General features: G+C 37.0%; 1 protein-coding gene across 1 annotated transcript in view; it reads left to right on the forward strand.

The window, feature by feature from the left end:
- Positions 1–542: 542 nt before the first annotated feature.
- The window catches only part of LOC113046037 (structural maintenance of chromosomes protein 6-like), a 37,138-nt gene continuing 11,320 nt past the window's right edge, over positions 543–26,360 (forward strand). The window contains exons 1-18 of the mRNA XM_026206870.1: positions 543–622; positions 2,209–2,343; positions 2,465–2,582; positions 3,297–3,402; positions 3,495–3,631; positions 5,246–5,307; positions 5,403–5,483; positions 5,565–5,666; positions 5,835–5,954; positions 11,738–11,836; positions 13,627–13,773; positions 13,864–13,952; positions 14,052–14,216; positions 19,273–19,451; positions 19,725–19,926; positions 20,260–20,374; positions 20,484–20,644; positions 25,503–25,638. Coding sequence (XP_026062655.1) covers positions 2,212–2,343; positions 2,465–2,582; positions 3,297–3,402; positions 3,495–3,631; positions 5,246–5,307; positions 5,403–5,483; positions 5,565–5,666; positions 5,835–5,954; positions 11,738–11,836; positions 13,627–13,773; positions 13,864–13,952; positions 14,052–14,216; positions 19,273–19,451; positions 19,725–19,926; positions 20,260–20,374; positions 20,484–20,644; positions 25,503–25,638 — 2,151 coding nt within the window. The 5' untranslated portion in view covers positions 543–622; positions 2,209–2,211. The remainder of the gene's footprint in view (positions 623–2,208; positions 2,344–2,464; positions 2,583–3,296; positions 3,403–3,494; positions 3,632–5,245; positions 5,308–5,402; positions 5,484–5,564; positions 5,667–5,834; positions 5,955–11,737; positions 11,837–13,626; positions 13,774–13,863; positions 13,953–14,051; positions 14,217–19,272; positions 19,452–19,724; positions 19,927–20,259; positions 20,375–20,483; positions 20,645–25,502; positions 25,639–26,360) is intronic.

Genomic DNA, 26,360 nt, shown 5'->3' on the forward strand with positions numbered 1-26,360 from the left:
TATGGGGCTAGACGGCTAAATTTGTCCCTTTCACTCGATTGCCGTTGAGAAATCTCAGATCTGATTGTAGGTTTTGCAAGTTCAACATGGATTATAGGCCGAAAGTTGAATGAACAAGTACTTATATGTCCTTTCGATTTCTTACAGGTTGAGTTGTTGTTGCCCATAACACGCTGGCATTCTGCTAATGAATGTGAATGTGTATGACGTCATTTACACTTTAAAATACTTTTTAAAGCAAATAAGTGACTCTTAAAAGTCTAACACACAGCATTGTGTGATTTCTTTGCATCTCCTTTCGAATACAACATTCAAATTACTAGACAAAAATATATATATTGAGAAAAGTGGATTTTGAGGGGTATACCGCCATTGACCTCTATTCATTCTGCACTCGTCCTGTGAGCGCCCTCATATGGAATCAGAGTGGAACCGCAACCAGTTCAGAAGCCGGAAGTGTATTGAGAGTGAAACTTCTCTCCATATTAGACATTCTCTGGCACCCATAGACATCATATAAGAGAGTTATCTGATTGGTTGAGACATCCCGGAAGTGGACGCGATCGCGCTCTGCGAGGAGTCTTGGGTCAAAGCGCGCGAGGATCCTCAGGAGTGTTCACTGGTTTGTGTCGTCTGTTTCCACACACTTGACTCTTGACATAAAACTTGACACAAAACACCATAATCACTTGCATATAGCTTCCTTTTGTCTGTTTTACATGTCAGCAATGGTTTTAAGGAACTAATGTTCCTTAATCAATTTTTGAAGTCTGTCGCCTGTCTGCTAACATTTTAGCAGAAGCGAATTTCAACGTGACAGTAACGTTAGTGTGTATAAAACCGATGTAAGTTACGTTAATGTTGTAACTGTCCAGTATCTTACAGTAAATTTGCTGTGTTAAAGTTTCCAAAGTCGCCTCAAGCGATGTGTGAAGTGGATTCGTTTTCACGTTTTGATTTAAGTTGATTTGATTTAACGTTAAGTTTCATTTTGCGCTCAAATTGTAAGTAAGTTAGCCTATGATAAACTAAGTTAACTATAAACGTTGAATCGTGTTACTGAATATCTGATCTTTAGAAATACGACGCGTGGAGCGATTTTCTGTGAGAACAGTCGTGATTGCGTCAGTTATGTCACCTTTCCTTTACGTAAGTGGTTTTGTCTTGGTTTCTCTTTCTGTGATCCTGATCAGTTTTGTGAGGTCTGTGTGAAAAGGACAACTCGATGTCAGATCAAAACCAGAACATGTCAGTCTGTGTTATGCATTATCAGATTTCTTTTTTGTAAAGTAACTGCATTAAATAGATTAGGTTTCTGCTTAGACTATTTTATCTGCAAATTTGCCTTATAATCAGAACCATTGTTGATTTGTCTGTTTTCTTAAAAGATGGATCCAGTCTACATGCTCTGACTTGGCTATTGGGCAAATGTTCTTAAAATAATACTCAAGCCACAAGACAAACAAAATGGCAAATTAACCAACCTAAACGCAATCCACCTTTGTGACAACTAAAAGGAAATGAAAACTTTTTTTATATCACAATTCAAATGTTTTTCTTGCAATTCATCTTTTTTCCCCCCGTAGAACTGCAAGATATAAACTCAGAATTGCCAAGTTAAAAAGTCAAAATTTCCTTTTTCTTCTGTGGCTAAAAGAGCAGAGATAAGCCGGAGATATACCTCGCAATTCTCTTTCTTTTTTCAGAATTGCAAGAAACAATGTCTGAAAATTGTAAGATAAATAGTCGCAATTACCTTTTTAAAAAAAAAATTCTTGAAGAAAATGGGTTTATTTATTATAATCTTACTATAAACCCTTTGTCTGTGCATATGTTTAATTTTTGTATATCAAAATGTCATAACTGGATCTTTCTCTGGTGAAAAATGCATGAATTCTCCAGTCATTAAATCTGCATGAACTCACACTCATCTGCTTCCATTTTTGGGTGCAGTGCCAACATTTAAAAATGCTATCAACAGCCGATGCATCAAGCTTAGTCTCTGCCCTGCATTTGTACTTTTCTGATCTAATACATAAGAGTGGTTATATTCATCTAATAAGATTTGGTGTAAATTGTTTTCAAGCTAAAACTAGACACTTTACAAGGAAAACATACAAATTCCCAATTGTTGTTTGATCTCATATTAAGTGACATGGCAGTGTAAAGAGAATAAAGGATATAAATTACTGTGTTTGATGTTTGTAGGAGATGTCGAAGAGAAAGAGCAGTAATTCAGGGCAGACACCTGATAAGAGAAGCCGGTTATCTCAACCCGAGCTCTCTGAAGAGGATGAAACGGGCTACTTCAGTTCAGGAGACGGCTTGAGCACATCAGAGAGTGTAAGACTTGCACAGCACAGTACAACGCTCTCGACTGCTCATTTTTGCTTTTACCTTATGCACTTTCTCCATAGACTTGCTAGTAACGTCCCCTTACGCATCTATGTTTGTGTGTTTTCAGGTCACAGGTGAAGTGGGCATCATAGAGAGTATCTCTCTAAGGAACTTCATGTGTCACTCGATGCTTGGTCCCTTTGCGTTTGGTCCAAACGTCAACTTTGTCGTAGGAAACAATGGAAGCAAGTTCTCCTCCATATTTAATTTTTTTTAGTTGTGTGAAAATAGAATTTCCTGTGCAGTGTAAAATTAAGTCATGGCAATGTTTTATCTCAGTTGTGAAGTTTTAGTAACTGTTTTAGATTCAAAATCCAGACTACTTGTTTGAATCAGTCTGACGATTCATCCATTGAATGAACTCCGTGAACCCATTTGAAGTTGAAAATGAAGAATCATTCATGTTATTCACTCTATTTTTAGCTTTACATTTATCCATGATAGTTTCTTCATCTGTTTTTTTTTTATTATTAATTTTGTTTTGAGAGAGAGTGAACATCACTTGCCTTGTCTAATAGAAGATCAAAAGGTTTACACAGTGCTAACATAAATGTGTGGCATAATGCAATAAACAAAGATTGAAAGCATTATTCAAAGACTTAAGGAATAGTTCACCCAAAAATGAAAATTTTGTCAATAATTTCTCACCCACAAAACCCATAAAACCTACGTTCATCTCCAGAACACAAATACAGATATTTTTGATGAGAAATCCGAGAGATTTCTGAACCTGCATAGATAGGAATGCAACTGATATGTTTCCAGACCATGAAACATATAATGACATTATTAAAACCGTCCATATGTGGCATCAGTGGTTCAACCACAATTTTAGGAAGCTACGAGAATACTTTTTGTGCACAAAGAAAACAAAATTAACAGCTTTATTTGTGTTTTAGGTGGAAAAAGTGCAGTGCTGACAGCTTTGATAGTAGCCCTGGGCGGTAAAGCTCTCACCACGAACAGAGGCTCCTCACTCAAAGGATTTGTGAAGGAAGGAGAGAGGTACGACACACCTATCTGCATTTGCGTTTAGTCATAGTCTATTTATAGTCTCTCATACTGCTGTTGTTACTTATTCCTGCTACTATGTTTAGTTCTGCAGATGTGTCCATCACTCTGAGGAACAGGGGTCGTGATGCGTATAAGCCAGAAGTATTTGGGCAGTCCATCATCGTAGATCTTCGTATCTCCAGCGAGGGAATACGGACATATAAACTTAGAAGTAAAACAGGTATGCTTACAAATACAGACACATTTCAGCTTTGTGTACTCACTTACTTTGGGTAGTTTATGATTTACTTACCCTCATGATGAATCTGTGTATCATTCGTTCACTCGTTTTTTTATGTAATATTGAAAGTAGAAAAAAAATCTTTTTGTTTTTATTTTTCTTTCTAAGAAACAATTATTTAGTTTTTTCGTTTCGTTCGGACCAACCAAAAAAAAGTTTCGAAAATGAAAATAGGGAATTGATTTTAACCAAATATGTACATTATTAATTTTAAAAGAATTAAACAAATTATAGATGTAAGAAAAATCAAAAACAAGCAAAAAAAGAAAATAAAGAATTCCAAAAGTGCAGTAGGCATGGCGAAAGCTAGACAGAAAATACCCAGTAATTTTATGTGCCTATAGATCACGGTTTCAATCGCTGCATCTAGTGTTTTTAAAGAAAATGGAGGACAATGGCATGATGAGTTATGAAAAGGAGCCACCATTGCCAGCTGACAGCAACCCGCTTTTGTGGTGGACATTGCGCAGCTGCCAATGAAGTAGTGGTCCCTGGGACATCAGTGCGGTCGGAGCGCGTCTTCTCAACAGCTGGACATATAGTGTATAAAAACGCTTTGTTCCGGACCCCGAAAATGTTGATCGACTTGTTTAACGTTACCTGTCCAATAGTTTGTAATGGGCCTCGGTTGTAACGAGTGGTTATTTCAGTCAAAGTTGCTCTTCTATCAGCTTGAATCAGTCGGCCCATTCTCCTCTGACCTCTAGCATCAAAAAGGCATTTTCGCCCACAGGACTGCTGCATACTGGATGTTTTTCCCTTTTCACACTATTCTTTGTAAACCCTAGAAATGGTTGTGCGTGAAAATCCCAGTAACTGAGCAGATTGTGAAATACTCAGACCAGCCCGTCTGGCACCAACAACCATGCCACGCTCAAAATCGCTTAAATCCCCTTTCCCATTCTGACATTCAGTTTGGAGTTCAGGAGATTGTCTTGACCAGGACCACATCCCTAAATGCATTGTAGCAACTGCCATGTGATTGAAGTTACTCAGAACACTTTTGGTGATTTTGTTAATGTATTTATGTCCTCATTACTGCAAGCATCACACTTAGTTTAAAATAAAATTATATATATTGTTATATATAACAACTGTTATTTATTTTTCTCCATTTGAAAAATTTGACATTCTACATTTATTTTGCTTATTGTTAATATTAATGTTGTTTCTCTTGATGCTTTTTATAAATAAAAAGTTTTTTTGTTGTAATATAAAGATTCAATTTAACACATAAAAAAAGATGATTGAAAAGAGGAAAAACCAAAATGAAGTATTTTCAGTCATTTATTCATTTTTTTAAATAAATATCGGTACTGCTTATCGGTTATCGGGCACATAAACATGCAAATAACTGGTATCGGTTATAAAAAAAAATCTATATCGGTCAGTCACTATTTATATATATTTTACCTTGCATAGTTTTGTTCATGGGTTTTTAGGATGAGGGCAAATCAGGCAACCTGTTCATGGGGACATCTGCCTAATTTGGTTGCTTCTACCACATGACAGATGAGTTAGCACAAATATTTGACAATTTGATTTGTCTCTCAGGTCACTTGGTGTCATCAAAGAAGGAAGAATTGATCTACATTTTGGATCACTTTAACATCCAGGTATGGCTAAAGATCCTTTCAATTCTCTGTATGTTTGCTAACAAAACTATTTAAATGATCTGTTTTTATTTATCTGGTTCTTTTTTCATACTCAGGTGGACAATCCGGTCTCTATCCTAACTCAGGAAATGAGTAAACACTTCCTCCACTCTAAAGGAGAGGGTGACAAATATAAAGTGAGACTTTGTGTGTGTTTGTGCATTTGTTTCTCTCATAACAAATACAAACTTGAAGTTTGCTTTGCTCTTTTTCTTTAGTTTTTCATGAAGGCCACTCAGCTTGATCAGATGAAAGAAGATTACAGCTACATCATGAAGACCAAGACCATGACTCAGAATACAGTGGAGAAGCACAGGGAGGTGAGTGCTGAAATAATCACATTTACATAGTGGAACTGAAATTATTTATTGGATGGAGCATCTTTGGAAACAGTATCTGATTGGATTGCTGAACTAGATGCTTTTTAAAATGGCAGTTTATTTCTTTTTCACTCTCTGATTTCTGGCACACCCTTTCTTCTCACACAGACTCTACAAGAGCTGAAGAGAAAGTACCATGAGAAAGAAGAGCGCTATAAAAGTCTGGCTTCACTTGATGAAATGCAAAAGAAGTTGGATGAGCTGAAGAATCAGATGGCCTGGGCTCTGGTAAGGAATCACTGCCAGCATAACATGAGCTGTGACTTCATGGCTCAAATCAAAATGAACACAACATTAATGGACGATTAATCGAAAAGTAATCGAAACCGAAATTTAGAACCTCTAACCTACGTAATTTTCCAATGTCGGTTAATTGGGAAAACTCATAGCTGTGAAGATCGCGCGCACAGAGGAACCCAGTTGTCAGGGCTTTCCTGTGATTTATCAGTAAAGTATCTTAGAATCTCAAAACTTATAGCATATTTTTCTACTTTTGAAGGAACTAGGCTATTTACAACCCCCAGCTTCACAATAATATAGAGACGGTATGACTAATTCACACACGCAATCACTCGTACTGGTACTGTTTATCTTTAATCTTTATTTATCTCTTACACCGAGCAATAATATGTAAGAAATGTTACGACCATAGATAAAATAACTGCTGATAGTGACCTATGATCACTCTTTCAATAGGAAAAAATATCCCACCTTTAATAGTCGATCTCAACCTTCTGGCTGAGGCCAGTCTAAAAAGACGCTCAGGACAGTTGACAAAACGCTGCTGCGTGTCGACACGAAAGCGTATCATTTTCATGTGTTAGTAAGCCTTGCCACTTGCAAATGTAACCATTCAAAAGACTTTAAAGCATTCAAACACAAGACGCGGAAAAGCTGAACTGAGCAGGTGGTTACTCGCGCACTGTGTTCGGTGCGCACGCGGAGAGAGAGCCGTGTCTCACAGACAGCAACACTGAACCGACCTTTCGTTTGCAAAGTTCTCCTTTAATTTCCTCCTGCACCTCAACGAACAAAACCAAATCACAGTTTAAACAAACAGAAAAGGATGTGTAAGGGCCCAATTCAGCACCGCGGTGTTCTGGTGTTCAGGCTCACGCAGAGAGAGGCGTCTCAAAACACTTGAACACCGAATTTGTCTGTTTTTGATCTTGTACCGACAAATACATAAAAAAAAATGTGAAAATACCCATCTTGGATAGTATGTTCGAAAAAACTGTCAGTTATGTCTTAAAGAGCCAGTAAGATGAAAATTCTAAGCTTCCTATCACTGTTTATAAGTCCTGTACAATAGGTTTAAATCCATCCAAGGTTAAAAAACATTGTCATTTTGTCAAAATATCATTTTAAAATTACCTCAATTCTCAAAAATCCCCAAACGGTTCGCGCGAAGCTGTTCAAAATATTCAGTTTCCTTAAACCCCACCTTTCGGTAGCATACTGTGTTCTGATTGGTCAACTGACATAGTTTTGATTGGTTGTTCCGCACACAACTTCACGGTAAACAATGCGTTAGCATCTTTTTGGGGTGAATTATGTCTTATTCCTTTCATCGCGAAGCAAACAGTAAAATAAAAAACTTGAACAGTCTCGCTGCTTTTTCTTCTCTGTGGGCGTATTCAAGCCGCGCGCTTCAGTTTGAATCTGAATAGAGCCTTCAGCGTGGGGGCGTGGTCACATTAGATATAATAAAGTAATCCATATGAAAACAACGCAATGTCCGTTTTTCACGTCTCCCTTCATCACAGAATATTTTCGGCAGCACTTTTAGTTTAGTTTTAAAGTAGACATGTCAAGCTTTCTATAGACATCTCATGTCTCTTCGTTGAGAATTCACGTAGTTACACTTCATTTTAATGACGTGTTTGTAAATGAAGATCAGCGCAGACAAAGGTTGCAGACAGCACACATATGGATAAGACGCTCGGGAGAAAACAAACACATAACTTCATAATCATACTTCGCGTTGTGATTCGGAGATGCTTGTTGGTCCAAATAAAGTTGGTAATGAACCCTCTTTTATGGCCAAACGCTTTGAAAATCCTGCCTTGAACCAGGGTTTCCGCGGGGTCATAAAAAGTCATAAATTTAACAATAAGAATTTAAGGCCATAAAAAGTCATAAAAACGTCTGGATTTTCCATACAAGGTCATAAAAAACATTTAGCCACTTCTTAAACTGATATGCTAGTCCATTAATTTGTTCTTCCATCAAAATGCGCTCGCAGCGGCAATGGCATTCATTTGTTTCGCCTGTTGTAGTTCTGTATGAGGAATCTGGGTGGTATCACACTGGGATCACAGCGTTCCAGAACTACAAGGTCCATGTGGCAGCATACAGACTTGTCAGAAGGACTTTCACGGAAACCCGCACGAACTCCGAACATACTGTTTCATACTGACTCACTGCTTAGCTTAATTGAAATCATCCTGGCTCTCACAATGGGAAAATGTACCTTTAACGATCCATGGCTCGAAGACAAGTTTAGTAGCTGGCTCAAGCCCGTCGCTAACACTCGGTATGAGAGAGTCGCGTGTCACGGACAGTCCCTCCGGCACATGAACGAACAAATACTAATCGCAGTTTGGAACAAACAAAAGGATGTGAAAGAGCCCAATTCAGTACCACGGTGTTCGGGTGTTCAGGACTCGTGCAAAGAGAAAGGCGTCTCAAAACGCTTGTACACCAAATTTGCTTCTTTTTGCTCTTGTGCCGACAAATACATACAAAATATGTCAAAATACCCGCCTTGGAAAGCATGCTCGAAAAAACGCATTTATTTGTCAGTTATTTCTTAAGTGAAAGTAAACAGTTGAGGAAAAAGATGCGTTCATTGTCTCTTAAAGTGACCGCGCCTAATTTAGCTACTGGCTGCTGTAATGTTAATCCAAGAAAATGAAAGAAAAATCACTCACTGCTCTTGACTTCATTACTTTGTAGTTTTAACAAGAATTTAAACACAGTCAAACCAATAATTATCCAGACTCCAGATATAATTTTTAATATACGTATTTTACTAGTAGGTACAGGACACTAATACATTTATGTAAGTGAGTATAAGCAAACTGTGACATATTATACCCAAAGAATCTTCATACAGTGAACTACTAGTGAAATAGATAGATATAAATATTTTATCTATCTATCTATCTATATATAAAATTGGGAACAAAAATTATTCAGCACCTTATAAAGCACCATGCATTGCTTATGTGTTTTTTTTTTCTGAATTGCTAATGCAAGCTTTTCACACCATAGTCTGAACAAAGTTTAACTTTAAGTTCTTGTCATATTTTATAACCATTTTAGAAGCAATAGCAAATAAACTAATAACGTGAGAAATGTTCAAGGTGTCTGATTTGATTGTATATTTAATTTTTACTAGGGATGCACCGGTTGACCGGCCATAAATCGGTTTTTGGTCTTTTTTCGGCCGATTTTCAGTTAGTGCGCTCGCGCGCACAGACTACATTGTAATCGTTCGCTATGTCATTTGTGTGGAAAAGTATTTCGAAATCTGTGCGCAGGACACAGGCAGCCGATCAGTACTGGAAGTGCAGAGCTTCATGTCTGAGGCACAGATAGCAGGAAGCGATCAGCTGTTGGTGTACTGGCGCACAAATAAGAGTCCACACTGAATAAAAGTGTTTCATTCATCAAATTAAAACATTTTAGACTAATGATTCACATCTATATTTTAGCATTTTTGTCTTTGTTTTTTTCGCACCAACATTATTTGATTTTAACATTTTGGAAAATGTATTTATATAGCATACTTTTATTTAGTCTCACTGGTAAAGACCTTTTTTATTAATTAAAACCAAATTTTAAAACTAAAATACTAAATGCTGATTAAGAAACATCTTATTGAATGTGTGTTGATTGTGTTGTTTGGATTGTAGAACTATGAAGTTATTGCCTTTAATTTCACATGGTTACAGTTAATCTTTTTAAATTTCAGGCCAGTTCTCTGTAACTCAAAAACAAAAACTAAATGTAGGCTACTTATTGTGCGGTTACTGCTGTTAATTGCAGATGGTTACAGTTATTGTTTTCAATAGCCAAAAGCAAGTTTGGTCTTGTTTATGCACATTTTCCTTCTTTCTTGTTTGTTGCTTAAAAGAAAAAAAAAAATCGGAAATCGGTATCGGAATCGGCCAGTTTGCTTGTAAAAATTCGGTATCATAATCGGCCATGAAAAATCATGATCGGTGCATCCCTAATTTTTACATTGAAGACTATCCAGTGCTATTTTACATTTAATTATTTGGTTTCTGTACCTTGACACCTACAAACTTGGAAAAAAAACTTAAACATTGTGTAAATAGCAAAAATAAATAAAAATGAACGAACATACAAATTAAACAATTTCAAACAGGGCCCACTGGTACAACCTTCAGCGGGTTCCCTGCTGACCCAAGCTATGGCCCTGCCTGTGGGTGTTGATTACTGTGACCAAACACCAATAACACTTGTTATTTTGGAAAGTAATTCCATAAAATAATTGTTACTTGTTACTTTAAAATGTTACAATTAAGTGTTCCTGTGTTCTTGATACTCAAGAAATAGAAGGTGAAGGCTTCAGTTTCTTAATCTTAAGAAATAATAGAATAACTCTTTAAATAATAAAACTTGTTACTTTCAATGAAAGTCAATAATAAAAAAAGACTTTTGAAAGGAATTTTAATGACTGAAGTTATTTATCGTAATTCGTGTAGGTAATAAATTCAAATCCTAATGGTCATAAAAAGGTCTTAAAAAGTCTTAAATTTGACTCATTAAACCCTGCAGAAATCCTGTTGAACTCACCTAGATTAGAAAAGCAGTAATAAGTGAAATGTTGTGAACACAACAAAAGGGATTTGTTGTACTGCTCTGGTATTGTGGTAAAAATAAATTTTAGCCATTGGTTCTTCTGATCTTCATTCTTTGGCAGTGAAAATAAAACAAACTTACCTTTACAATTAAAAACACACTGTCTCCTCGACATGATGCTATCACACCAACCAGAGCGTCTGTGTGGGGGGTGTGGGGCAGGTCAGAGTTTCGTTTCTCTCAAGACGGTAGGCGGAGATTATTATGCAAAGTGTTCTAGTGACGTACATAGAGATGGGCAAAAGATTTGAAATCTATAACGACTCGTTTCAGCGATTCAGAGTCGACTCCTTACTTTAGAAGCCAATAAATTTATAAATCGTGTACTTTTTGGTTTAATTACTTTGCACATTGTTTACACTGATGGACAGCTAAATTATACACTGTAATACAGGTAATTTTTCATTTCCCATCTGTGTGGCTCTTTAAGTGAAAGTAAACAGTTGAGAAAAAAATGTGTATTATATCGGATGCATTCATTGTCTCTTAAAGTGACCGTGCCTAATATTGCTTTGGTGCCGCATTGCATTCTGGGACATGGCGGGCATGTTGATGAACAATTAAACAGAACGAACATACAAATTAAACACTTTCAAACAGGGCCCACTGGTACAACCTGAACCGGGGCCCTGCAAACCCCAACCACGGCACTGTTTACAGTACTATCCTTGTAAGTGAACTATGAGGGCAAAAAAACAAAACAGAAACAAAATAATCGTTCATTAATCGTAATCATGGTAAAATGTTCAATTAATCGAGGTTTTGACTTTAGGCCATAATCGTCCAGCCCAAACACAACAATACTATCATTTCCTAATCAGATTTGAACAATTTCATATTATAATCATATAATCTTTGTAAAGGCATACTGTGGTTCTTATACTTTTAAGAGTTAAGAGTGCTGTTGAGCCTGATTGACAAATTAAGGAATTTTTTAATGATTCAGTCAGAATTTCTGAGAATTCATCTGTTTTAATCAGTGTAACAACAACTCATTCACTGATTGACCCTGAAAAATGAATTATTTATGGTTCCCATCTCTAGGTGATCACATGCTTCAAATATCTCATTACCGAAGATTGCGACTTAATATTGAAATGTATGTTTATGTACATCAGGTGGCAGAGGTGGAGCAGGAGATGAAGCCAATGAGAGAACGAATCACAGCTGAAGAGAGGTCAACTGTCAAATATGACCAGAAGGTGGAAGAGTGGGAGGTGACTGAATATTGTCTGGAGTTATGATCCTGTTTCCTCTAGTGATCATGAAGTCACACATTTGACTACAGGATATTTTGGGCCAGATTTCAGCTTTTCCTGCTCGAGTATTTTTGGCCAAAATGAGACTGATGAGACTTTAACAGTTTAGGGGCAGATTTAACAGAAATACAATATTCCACAGTATAGATTCAGATTCAAGTAGCTTCATTGGCATACAAAAAAAATCATATACCTCTGTAAATAAATACATTTTAAATTCACATCTCGCACATTTTAATGCCCTTTGAATGGAACATATACACTTTTTTCAAACTGAATTCATGGCATTATATCCGGTGACATCCACCTCACAGGGCACTTACAGTCAAATAAAACGAATGTCTTATGTGTTAAGAGATACATACAAAATATGCAGAGCAGGGAGGCGTGAGGACTGGAATTGGGAACTGCTGGATTAGACCGACAGAAGGCCATTTGCTAGGACACTGCAAACAGAAATTTGCTCATGGCCACAGTAGATCACGACTTTAGCACCATTTATATTCTAACTCATACTGTCATCTTTCAGCAACCCTCAAAGCTTTTTGCTGTTATTGCAGAGGTCTGTTGGGATATGCACAGTCAGCAGCCCTAGTTTACTTTATTAAAGGGGGGGTGAAATGCTATTTCATGCATACTGAGTTTTTTACACTGTTATAAAGAGTTGGATTCCCATGCTAAACATGGACAAAGTTTCAAAAATTAAATTGAACGTTTGAAGGAGTATTTTTGTTCCAAAAAAACCTCTTCCGGTTTCGGAAAGTTTTTTTCGAGTATGGCTCTGTGTGACGTTAGATGGAGCGGAATTTCCTTATATGGGTCCTGAGGGCACGTCTGCCGATAGAGCGCGCGCTCCCGTATAGAAGAGCAGAGACATTCACCGATCAGAGCGAGAGCCTCGCGAAATTTCACAAAAGGAGTGTGTTTTTGCTTGCCAGGGCAAGACAACCCTGCACAGATTACCAAAAGAGAAACAGCATTAAGGGACCAGTGGATGGAGTTTATTTTTACAGAGCATCAACGGAGTTGTGCAAGTGTTTTTGTTTGTTCCCTGCATTTCGAAGATGCTTGTTTTACAAACCAGTTTGACGCCGGATTTGCACATCGTTTATTTCTTAAGGATAATGCAGTACCAACGAAAAAGGGTAACGATCGTGTGTTGGAACCGCATGCGGTGAGTAAAACTGCTTAAAATATCTCTGTGTTGTTAACTTAGCTATCGGCGCGTAAGCACATCAAGTAAACAACATGCGATGTTGTCATCAAACTGCTCTTTCCACATATACAGCTTAAAAAAAAAAAAAAAAAAAAAAAAAAAAGACGACATAAATTGGAACATTTTCCAAAACCGCTAAGCAAATATATACAGTTTCAGTACATACCACATAGAGACGCCTTTGCTGATGCTGCTCTTGTTAAATTTCAGCCTCTGGATTTGTGTCACAGCTTCCAAATGCTCTCAACGCAAAAGCCTACTGGCGCTCGTGATTCTTTAGCTCTGCCCACACGTCACGCCTCCAGGCGCTCGTGTTTTTCCGGGAAAAATCGGTACAGACTATTTTTCTCTTATAAATATAGTAAAAATAAAGACTTTTTGGAGTTATGAAGGATGCAGTACTACTCCATAGGTACTCAAGATTAACAGGATATTGAATGAAAACGAGCATTTCACCCCCCCTTTAAAGAAAATTCTTAGTGAAAATCTAATCATGTTTGATTCACAGTAATGTGCATTGTGTCTATTCTAGGGGAAAGTTCAGGAGGCAAACGGAATATTGGGACAGTTGCAGGATCAGCTGGAGGGTGTGACGCAGCGGATGCAGCAGCTGCAGCCACAGTGCGCTGAACTGAAGAGCCGAGCACAGGCTTGCAACCGAGATCTCAAAGCCGCTGAGGTGCACAATCATAACACCATAAGAAAGGAAATGGGAAACTTTAGATGTTCAATTCTCAGTGCTTATTGTTTATAATTTTTATTGGTTTAGGCGGGTCTTCATCGTAAAAAGACTAACTTGAGAGACCTTGAAAAGGATAAAGATCAGCTTACCAAGCGGATCCGAGAACTCAAACACAGGTACTTCAAAGTGTACAGAAAGGAAACAACGTTACGTAACATTATGTTTGTACCATTTCCAGCTGTTTCATTATGACCCAACCCCTCCTCTCTGTCCAGCATAAGTCAGACGAACTCAGCTGACACTCATGCTCGTGTGGAGAAGATGAATCACATTCAGACTGAGCTTGAACAACTACATTTCCAGGACTCCACTCTGACTCAGCAGATTGATCAGTTTAAACAGGCCTGTGCCGCAGCTAAAGACAGACTGGGAAAAATGAGGTTAGTGCAGTTGTTGGTTAAAGTCTTTTCTTTGCACAAAAATATCTGGGAATTTTAAGATTTTCATGCCTGGAAAAGTTGCACCATTTATTGAAACTAGTCGGTGCTGTTGGAGACAATCGACTTCTCGAGCATGCATTATCCTTAATGCATGCACAGAGTTTGCAAGTACGGTGTGAATTTTAGGATTACAATATTGCGTGTAGCTGTTACTTTCTATGACTTTACGTACATTGCATGTAAAATTAAAATATGTAATGTAATAATTAGGGGTGTGGACGAAGCCGAATACCTTATTTGGAATGGCACAGATAATGGCTTCAAAAAAGAATTAATGGACAAGGAATTCTGCCTGAATATTTGGCTGAGGCTTGCACAGTCTGGTGTTTGCTACATAACAGTTAAGCTAGGGGATAGTGCTGCAATGAAATGCGTCGACGCGTCACACTGTTTGTTTACATCTCGCATAATGGCATACTAGGAATGGAGAAAGTTGCATTCTATCACAAAAACAGAGACCACTTATCAAAAGTATGGGAATACTTTTTAAATAAGAAATCAGTAGCCATGCAACCCTAACCATGAAGTATTGTGCATACCTTAATTGAATTACAAACCCAGTTCCAAAAAAGTTGGGACACTGTACAAAAACATTGATGTGGAAGTTTCAAATTTCAATATTTTATTCAGAATACTAAATACAAAATAAGTTGATTTTAAATTTCATGGCATCAACACATCTCAAAAAAGTTTGGACAAGGCCATGTTTACCATGTATGTAGTCTGGCATTGTCATGTTGAAAAATGCAAGGTCTTCACTGAAAGAGACGACGTCTGGATGGGAGCATATGTTGTTCTAGAACTTGGATATACCTTTCAGCATTGATGGTGCCTTTCCAGATGTGCAAGCTGCCCATGCAAAACACACTCATGCAACCCCAAACCATCAGAGATGCAGGCTTCTGAACTGAGTACGGTTCCAGTACGGTTTTCCGGCCTTGACCCTTACAAACAATTCTTCCAGATTCTCTGAATCTTTTAATGATATTATGCACTGTAGATGATGATAACTTCAAACGAAATTTTTCAATCTCTTAGAAACTCCTTTCTGATATTGCTCCACTATTTTTCGCCGCAGCATTGGGGGAATTTGTGATCCTCTGCCCATCTTGACTTCTGATAAACACTGGCACTCTGAGAGGCTCTTTTTATACCCAATCATTTGCCGATTGACCTAATAATAGAGCCCGACCGATATGGATTTTTGGGGGCCGATGCCGATATTAACTCGAAAAGAGCCGATTTATAAGCCGATATTTTGATTTTGAAAATAAACTGGATATTAGACCCATTTCCTATAAACTGCACTTACACAACATTCAATAGCAAAATATCTGCCTGTTCTATGTATGTGGGCTGTATAAACCATTTTCCAGAAGGGATTTATGTTAAAAAAAGCCTTAGATTACGGTCTAAATGACTAAACAATTGCACATCAAAAGTATATTTTTTTTAATGATAAAAAAAGTCTTTTTAGGTTTTAAACATTTAACACTTTTACTTTCTTCCAGTTGAAGCTGGTTTTAACAGTCTGTGTGTGTACTGTAAATAAATTATAATACTAAAGTTAAAGTATTTGCAGAAGTAGTCCCACACTTTGCTGCTACAGCATTCACCTTTTTCAGCCATCTGTAGGCAGAAAGAGACAGAGAAAGAATAAGCATGTGTATTAATAATATCACCATGTATCATTACTCATGTCATCATTAGAATTATAATAATAATAAACAGGGATCTCCTACATAGGCAAAAATGAGAAAAATATATATATATTTTTTTATTTGTCAAGCAATAGGTATTACCTACTTATATTTAACTATATTATTTCAACATTTCCCTGTTATGTCTGTAAAGCTGCTTTGAAACAATATGTAAAAAAAAAAAAAAAAAAAAGAAAGAAAGAAAAAAGCGCGTGTTCAGCTCACATTTAGTTACATGTCCCCTCTGGTTTAATCATTTCTGACGCACCTACTGTAGTTACTGTAACTACACTACATTTGCTCTCACAGACACATTCACAACGGATCCGTATATTTTCTCCTCTTCTCTTTGTGCAGTCTGAATCAAAACATCGTCATGCGCTGGCTAACATAAAGGTAGCCTACTGTTACCGGAAGATTACGGAATCAATTCGAAGTTGAATGGTTAATGTTAGTGCCATGAACACACCGCTGTCAATTTTGAGAAGAACCACCTTCAAACAAGTTAATAGCAAGCATTTAAGGGGCCTGCTGATAGGAAGCTATATTAGCGTTAGAGTAACGTAACCAGCCTGAATTCACCAAATTGTGCTCTGGACCTGAGGGTAGCCTCTTCTTCCTTGCTTCTCTCTTTAATTTTCATCAGCAGGACAAGCGCTATCGCTCGCTTCTTACAACGGGACAGATACATGTTTGCTGCTGACCGAAAGGAGGAACAACAGACTATGAAAGAGCTCCCGCTAAAAGTTTTTAAAACTCCGCCAACGCCATAGCGCAGCGCAAATCACCTTGTATCTGAAGGGCAACGCTAAACCCAGCGGCCAAGCGCCGTGCATACCGCGTCCTGTGTGAAAGGACCTTTACGCGGTCATTATGTGGGAAACACACCGCAATAGAATAAGAATAAGTTAAATGCTAACGTTATAGTTTGCCCTCTTATTAACGTTCGCGCTCTTCCACTGATAGACATGGTATTAGCTTTGTGGCTAATCTAATATAGCAATGCATTAGCGGCTGTAAGTGATGTTAAAGAATATTTAGAAGTGATAATGATAGGACCGTTAGCTAGAACTACCACACCGTTTTTATATACAGTGTAGTGATGTGTCGTTCGTGAACGAATCGTTCTTTTTGAACGAATCTTTTAGGTGAACGAATCGTTCTCGTTCACGCTATCCACTGACTCATATTTCTCGTTCAGTGAAGTTCCTCCCTCCGCAGCAGTGCGGCGCTATAAGCAGCGCATGCGCAGCTCGGTGAACTGGGTAACAAGTCTTTCATCCTGTCAAAGAATTACTCAACCTCGAGCCAATAGCCTTCGAGTATGAGATGTGACAGAGTATGTGATTTGTTCAATGTAGTGAACGAATACGCCCTTCAATGAACGAGTTTCATATGAGTCTGAACGAGATCTAGAGATCTTATCGTTCGTGAACGAAATGACTGAACTGGTACCCATGTCGTTCGTGAATTAGTTGAATGTGCTGATACATCTCGTTCGTGAATGAAATGACTGAACTGGCACACATGTCGTTCGTGCACGAGTTGAATGATACATCTCGTTCGTGAATGAAATGACTGAACTGATACACACATGTCGTTCGTGAACGAAATGAATGAGAGTAAACCGGGTTAGTCTGCCATTTAGCATGTCAATCTCGCAAAAATGCAAAGCGCAGTTATAGTTACTGTACTGTGCACATACGCTTGTTTTGATATTTAGCAATTCCACGTTTAATCCCCGATTTATGAATGTGAATATATAATATACAAACTGTCGGACCAAACAATTAAAATGCTAATAAAGCAAGAAAACCTTGTGCTTTGTTCATCTGAACAACTTAATTAGACTTTATATATTGAATGCGATTATACACACATTAATAAAGCCAGATCAGTTTTTGTAACAAGTGAATACGTACGTTGATTTAAGACATAACACATAATACACTCTATTTTGCCACCTGCTGGCTTATTTTGTGTAATACGAAGAAATGGTCACTGAACGAATCAGTGAACGATTCTGAACGAATCATTTTGGTGAACGAACTGAAAATGAACGAATCTCTAGAAAGAATCATAATTTCCACCACTAATACAGTGTATGAACTAAATCTACAATCATTTCACATGAGGAACAACAGACTCACCTGGGTGGCTGATCGCTTTCTTCTGTAGTGAATTTCTGGCGCTGTAGTCAACTCTGGAGTGGCAGACCGCCCTCTGGTGGGCAAACTATGCAACACTCATAACATGAGTGAAGCATGAGACTCCGTTTCTCATGTTCCATCGGCCGTTATAAACGCCGATGCCGATTTAAATGCAATTAGCTCATATCGGCCGATAATATCGGCCGGCCGATATATCGGTCGGGCTCTACCTAATAAGTTGCACATTGGTCCTCCAGCTGTTCCTTATATTTACATTTAACTTTTCCAGCCTCTTATTGCTACCTGTCCCAACTTTTTTCGAATGTGTAGCTATCATAAAATCCAAAATGTGCCAATATTTGGCATGACATTTCAAAATGTCTCACTTTCAAAATTTGATATGTTATCTATATACTATTGTGAATAAAATATAAGTCTATGACATTTGTAAATTATATCATTCCCTTTTTACTCACAATTTGTACAGTGTCCTAACTTTTTTAGAATCGGGTTTTTAAAATTGGTGGAGAATTATGAATTTATAGATACTGATTAATCATGTGGATACAATATTTGTTTTCGCTTATTGCAAAATATGTTATGCTTAGGGATACTTGCTCTATATCATTCACAGTGATTGCTGGGAGTTGGCAGCACTACAGTGATTTACAATTTTCTGATAGGTGGAGATTTCTCTGCAGAATCATGGTTAATGTAGTTTTTCACTAGGAATTCCGCTTTTCAATACAATTATTAAAGAAATAATGCTGCTTTAAGCGTATACCATCAGTTAACCACCTCAAAATCACCTTCAAAATCTATTATTCTATGGAGAAAATGAAAATTATTTTGTTTGGTTCTGAATCCAACTGTTCCACCCTATTACTGGCACTGATAATGGGAAGTCCCAGTAGATTTTCTCGATTTCATTTAAATTCTGATCAAACAATTCAAAAAGGAAAAAGCTTAAAAAAAAAAAAAAAAAAAAAAAAAAAAAAGGAAGCATTTCGCTAGTGGTACAAAACTTCTGGGTTCACTGGATCTTAAATGTACAACAAAAATGTCCTTGTTTCTAATTCTTATTTTATAATTTGACCAGTCTCACTTTGTCTTTCTTGCAATCTTCCTTTTCTCTTCATTTTGTAGCCGTGAAAAGCAGGACTTGCTGCGTGCGATGGACTCTAAGCGACGTGACCTTGCTGCAATGGAAAGCAGTCGAGATAACAGACTTTGTCGCTTTGGTGAGCATATGCCAGCACTGCTAAGAGCTATAGATGAGGCTGACCACCGGGGTCTCTTCAGGAAGAAACCTGTTGGACCACTCGGTAAGTATCCTGAACCTCAGAAGTCAGATTGAGGGGATTGAAATGAACTTTTTAAAATAAGATTTTAAATTTAATTAGTCATCACTTCTGGAGAAAAATAGGGCAGTTGCTGTGCAGGGATGAAACTTTCTGGTGCCTATGTGTTCGTGTACACAATGAAAAAACCTGTACTTTGAAAGGCTGTGTGTTTTGTCAAAATTTAAGTAAACTTTGGGCTTTAGGAGAAACCATGTCATATGGAATTTTGTTGTTTATTGGTTATTTTGTTTCTAGGATTCTGTATCCGACTGCGGGATCCAGAGTTGGGTCTTGCAGTGGAGTGTTGTCTGAAGTCTCTGATGTTAGCTTTCTGTTGCGATAACCACGCTGACGAGAGAGAGTTACAGAGAATCATGAGTCGCCATTTCCAGCAAGGCAGACGCCCTCAGATCATCGTCAGCACATTTACCAACACGGTCTATGACGTCAGGGGCAGGTATCTAGAGATCACCTTACCTGACCTGATAACTAATTTAGGAATGATTACCACTGTTTTCCGCTTTATTTTAATTCTCTGCCATTTTGGTGTCATTGTATTTAAAGCTATCAATAAAATGGTAAATCCACATTTACCAGTTGATCTAACGTTGTTGTGTAAAAAGTCCCACTTGGATGTTTTTCCTTACTAATGTCATTTAGAAAGTTTCAGCTTGTTGGTTTCTAGCCAGAACTTTGGTTTGAAGCCAATATAACTTTATGTGTCAAAGCACAAACAAAAACATGTATGATTGAAAAAAAATTATATTTTCCTTTTTCTATTGGTTTTCAGGGCTGTCAATCACCACGAATATCCATCTGTGCTCCAGGCACTTGACATCGAGAATCCAGTTGTGGCCAACTGCTTGATCGACATGAGGGGAATTGAAACCATTCTGCTCATCAAGGTAAGACCATGAGGACGCCGACGAGCATTTCCTCTTTTTGATCCTAATGTGTTACCACATCCTGTGAAGTGAAAAGCTCTGTTCAACTCTGCTGGGATTTTGCCCACAGAACGCTAAAGATGCGAGAAGGGTCATGCAGAGTGAAGACCGACCACGCAACTGCAGAGAGGCCTTCACACGTGAGGGGGACCAGGTCTACTATAATCGTTACTACTCCTCTGAACAGAACAGAGCACTCTACCTCAGCGGAGATGTCGAAGAGGAAATCAGGTTTGAAAATATGAAATGCATTTTTGAGATTCTTTTCAACATGTGGAAAAATGAAATTAATTGACCGTTTGCAAAGACCTACCCACACTTAGTTACTGTTGCTATCCCTGACAAACAATGCCACTCACACTACGAATAACGTTCTCACTAGGGCTGTAGCTATCGAATATTTTAGTAATCGAGTATTCTACCAAAAATTCCATCGATTAATCGGATAAAATGTGTTTTTCAAGGGTAAATTAACAACTAAGTGTCCTTTTTTTATTTTTTAAATGCATAGAATGCAGTGCATACATCAAAAATAAACATTGAATTATTACCCATTGTTTCTCTGTCTGTTATGGAAGCATATGGGTAGCAATATTCAAATTGGAATGTAATATGCAAAATGACAATGCAATATGTAAAATGACAATGCATTTCTGTATTTACATTTACATTTTCCAATACATTTGTGCAACGTTTGGTGCAAAATGAAAATTAAATTACATAATTTCATTTGCCATTTCATACACCAGTTTTAATATGTAAAATGAAAACTAATTTTAAAGTTGCAAAATTAAAATGTATTACAGAAATGATTTGATATGTATAACATGTTCAAGCAAAAACTGTGGCAAAATTATCATTTAAATGCTATTTTTCTTAAATGCATTAACACTCACAGTCAAGGCAAAAGGGGCTACAGTAAGCAGTGGAGGGATACATTCAAAATATAAAAATATGCAATGAAGGAGACATGACTACTATCGAGGCTAATGCTTATCGGTCTCATGCGAAATCTGAGGAAACCCCATGACCTGTACCTCAAATGCAACCAGCACCGCCTTTTGGACCAGTCATGCTGGTCATTCTCTTTCATATGTTATGGTTAGGGCTGGGACAACGCGTCGAGGTCATCGATGATGTCGACGCAAAAAATGCGCATCGATTCGTCGACCTGTTTTTATTTCTCTAAAAAACGTTTGCAAAACGTTTACCTTATGTGCGGTGAAAATACACGATGGCCGGATCAACATTCTGTCCAATGTTATATAACCAATGCAGGGGTTTTTCTGCATTGATCTTTTTTTTTTTTTTTTGGCAGCTGTCAAAGCCCCGATTGCGCGCTCACACTCACAGTCTTCTAACAACAACAGCGCTTTTTGCTCTCTCTCTCCCTTGTGCATATTAATCAAAATCATTAAACACGATAGAAAAAGGGCGAAACACCAAAGTTTCACGCACGCTTGCGCACTCACAGTCTTTAAACTACACGAGCGCTGTCTTGCGCTCTCTCTCTCTCTCTCTCTCCCTCGTGCATATTAACCTAAATCATTAGACACGATAGAAAAAGAGCGGAACGCCAAAGTTTCATGTAGAGCATTCAGAGATTTTTTTTTTCTCCATGACAGGCTGCTGGCTCCCACTGTTATTTTTTTTTTATTTTATTTTTTTTGGAAAAGCACTTTCTGTATTCTTTCTGTAAGCCCTCAAGTTTACATTGGTTATTGTATTCTTTCAATTGCTCTAAACAAGTATTTTGGGTGACCTTTTTTATTGAATGCTAGACATCAAGTTGTTGTTATTTTCATCTGAAAAAGAACTTTTTTCAGTAAGCTAGGCCCTATGTGTTCAGTAAGCTTGTTTCAGTAAGCTATGTGTTTTCAAGGCTTCAAGGTTTTATTGAATGCTATCTCTATACAAGTGCAAAGTAATGCATTCTTAGTCAGTCTTTTATTTTGTAATTTTAAGAGCAATAAACATATATTGCAATGTTAAGGAATTCATGTTTTTTTCATTCAGATATGTAAATCAACATGTATAAATTGTTAGTAGTCAATTAATGGGGAGATAATCGAAATCGAATCGGTCTGGAAAAATTAATCGTTAGATTAATCGATGCATCGAAAAAATAATCGCTAGATTAATCGTTTAAAAAATAATCGTTTATCCCAGCCCTAGTTATGGTCTATTATTGTCTATTGCGAGTAGCGATTTTGTTCAAATACAAGGTTATGTTAGCTAGCTAAACCTACATGTGTGTCAAAGCTAACTAACATTTCTCTGTTGTTTTGAGAATCAGGATCAGAATGTTTTATTTCCATTGTTGATGAACAGAATTCACAAATAGAAAATTGCTTTCGCTTAAAAGGTGCATAACAGATAAAATAATAAAATTAAATACATAAAATAAAATATAAGGCATTCAGATATCAATTTTTTTATTATTTTATTATCTGTAATGTTCGATGCATTTAACTGTGAGTGGGGCCGTCCACACTGTTTTATCCATTGTAGGCACCGCTCACGTTGTGTTTTCGGCTTTGGGAATGGAAAGAACACAACTCCTCCAGACAATCTCTCGGGGTGTCTAGTGTCCGATTTACAAACGCCGTGGGCGCACCGCTTCACTATCTTGCTTGGAGTCAGTGTTTGTCGGAGTTGCTCACATAGTAACGGTTGCTATGATGTGTGATTGGACAATGGCCGTTCTGGGGGAGGGGCCGGCGAAAGGCTAATTGCAATATTTTCAACGGACATTATGGCATTTAAAATAAAATTATTCCAAACGTAACTGGTGCGTGTGGCTGTACTGCACAGTAAGTGAACAGCTTTGATCGGTGCTGCTACAGCAAAACACTGTTGCTCACATTAAATATTTTTTATGGGATTATTATGACCAGTACTTATGACCAGTTCTGGAAAATGTTTGATTTTTAATTAAAAAAAATCCAGCATACAGTGCATTAGATTGTGACTGTGCATGCATGCGTGCATAAGAGGACAAGCTATTGCGACTTTGGCTAGATTTATTTGGCGTTATTGCTCATGTCTCATTCGGCACAAATCCAAATGTTTCCATTTTCGCAATGTATTTTAATGTTAAACTATTATTTATCATTTAAACTAGGCTTGTACTTTACGTGCATTCGCATATAGACAGAAGAGGTCATGCTCTTCACATTAGCAAAAATGTCCTTGGCATAACAGCAGAGTGAACCAGCATACTATGGTCTATTTAAACTGATCTGTAATCTTTTAAATGTTTGGTTGACTTTTTTGGTTGAAATTTTGTTTTATAACTGTTATCTTAAGTCAAAAATATTTAACAAATTATCTTTATCTATATATATACATTTATTTATTTATTTTTTATTAAAACAAATTGTTATTTTTATGTTTGGCCTAATATGTATACAAGCTATACATTTTCCTTAAAGCATCCCATTTTGTCCCAGGGCTTGAGAACCCGTGCCCTAGTTAGATCCATGCAGAAACTTGTAAAAGATGCTTGTGGTGACGTCACCGTTTAGTGACATCATTGAATGCTTCAGGAAAACGTATTGTCACTGGATGAATTCATCCATATTCATGCATTAATTCATAATGTACTAATTAAGCTTTTAATGTAATTTAAACTTTAAAAGTACATTAAAATTGAAACAGCACAAAAGATATTTAACATGAAAAGCAATAGAAATATAGTAACTAAGTCATTTCATCAGATAACTGCGCTTTGCAGGACTGCGGGACACATGACAGATAGATTAATTCCTACAACTTAATTCGTTACTACGACTGATTAATTTGTGGCAATTGTCCATGTTTCATTAATTTTGTTCCCTAAATAACCCATGATTTGACTGAAATAAGGGAACAAATTAATAAATCAAATTCTTAATTCATGAAATCTTTTGTTTTCCTTCCCATGTTTACCACACACAGTAAGAGATGCGTGAAAGTGAAAGTGAAAGATGGTAAAATAAACCTGTGAAATTAGAGGGTTACACTGAAGATAAGCAACCGGCATTATTGAAAAGAAACCGGCATTATTGTCATCCTTTTATTGCCCTCTATGCAAAAAAAAAAGCTGTGATTTTTTTATTTTTTTTTTTCATGACTGGCTTTCATAGTTTAGAAAGATAAAATCATTTTTTGATAGACCTGATAATTATTTTAGTATAATCATATCAATTGAAAACGTAGCGTTAGGTGTTAGTGTTATTTTTTTACCATATAAAATTAGCAGCTAGCTAGCAACAGCTTTCTTTGTGCTTTGATCTAGTATCATCTCACTCCAGTCTAACTTTAAACTAAATGGTTTTATAGGTAATTAACTGCACATTGTCTTAGGCCTATACATACTGAGGATTATTAAGGCTAAATTTTACTAAACACTCTTGCTAAATGGGGGTAAGCACACTTACTTTCATATTTCATTATTTTTTGCATTTATTTAAAGTTATGTCAACTGCATGTGTGGAATGCTTGTCACAAGTTGTAAGAGAAGATAAGGCAACTTTTTTTGACGGTAATTCAGCCAAAAATATTTTCCGAAAACATGGATTCGGTCTTCCGACCTTAGGATGAGTAGATTTTGATGACACGTGCCATGCTTTATAAAGGGTTTGGTCGAGCCTGAGCTCGGGCAGAGAATCTAAGCTCTACGGTGTACCTATAATAAAGGTAAATTATTTGAAACATAATGCAAAATGCAACTTTTTTTTTTTTTTTTTTACCATTAACTCACATTAGAATGCACCCCAGAAAAAGCAGTCAGCCACCCCTTTAGCTTTTGAATGGCAACAGTTTAAAATTCAATCTGTATCTTTGTCAAGCCAACGCTAATTCAGCATGTCAAACCAACATTCAATATGATCATTTAATTGTGCATTGTCAATCCTCCCATCTGCACTGAGACCTTGTTATTACCTTTTTTTTTGTACCCCCATTTTTTTGTTATTTTATTTGGATGTTTTTCATTAATTATGATTTTGGCTTGGATTCAGAATTCATATTCATGTAGACGGTTTTCTGTTAATCTGATCAACAACCGAAAAAGATCAAAACCTTTTTTTTTGTTGTTGTTCTGCAGACATTTGCAATCTGCTTTAAATGCTCAGAGAACACATTTGGATCGCTTTCAGCAGGACATGCAGCAGGTCACTGAGGATGAGAAGCAGAACCAAACTCTTCTTCGCAGAGCTTATGAAGACCGCAAGAAAGCCCAGGTCATTAAATACCTTCCCTGCACAGACCGCATCATAGCATTTTAACCCTCAAATTCACTACCCTTTCATTATGGAATGAAAACATCCACTAAATTAAACTGCTGTAAAAAATTATCAGATAAATAAATATATATATATATATATTTATTTTTACAATAATCTATTAATCAACCTCAGTCCTGATCAAAACTTTTTTCAACTCTTTAATTGCCAAGTTTATAAATGTTGTAACTGGTTTGGGGGGGAAAACAAACAAAATGACTTCTTGTCAATATAAAAGTAATTGTGGCTGGATTTCTTTTTTTACCTTTTATCTCAGTCTTGGGCATGTCAAAGATTAGTAATAACATTGGCTTTGATGCATTGTTAGTTTTTGTGCAGCGTTAGATTTAAATGATTTCTCCCTCATTTATTGTTTTTGCCCCATTGACTTCCATTATAACGACATTTTTTGATTGCAAAGCCATGACACCATAAAATCATGCATTCTTGATGGTTGGTGGTTTTCCCTGTTGGGAGAGGTAACATTTACAGTTGATCACTAGGTGGGACCATTAACCCATTAGATAGGCCTGTGCAAAAAGAGCTTAGTTTCTTGCTTGTATATTGGAGTATAACAGCGTATTATATTGTGTGTGTGTGTGTGTGTGTGTCTGAGAGAGAGAGTGTGTGTGTGAGAGAGAGAGACCTTTGCGCACTTACCTTGATGTATTTGAGAAAAT

Source organism: Carassius auratus, chromosome 27 (assembly GCF_003368295.1).
Source record: "Carassius auratus strain Wakin chromosome 27, ASM336829v1, whole genome shotgun sequence".
NCBI lineage: Eukaryota > Metazoa > Chordata > Actinopteri > Cypriniformes > Cyprinidae > Carassius > Carassius auratus.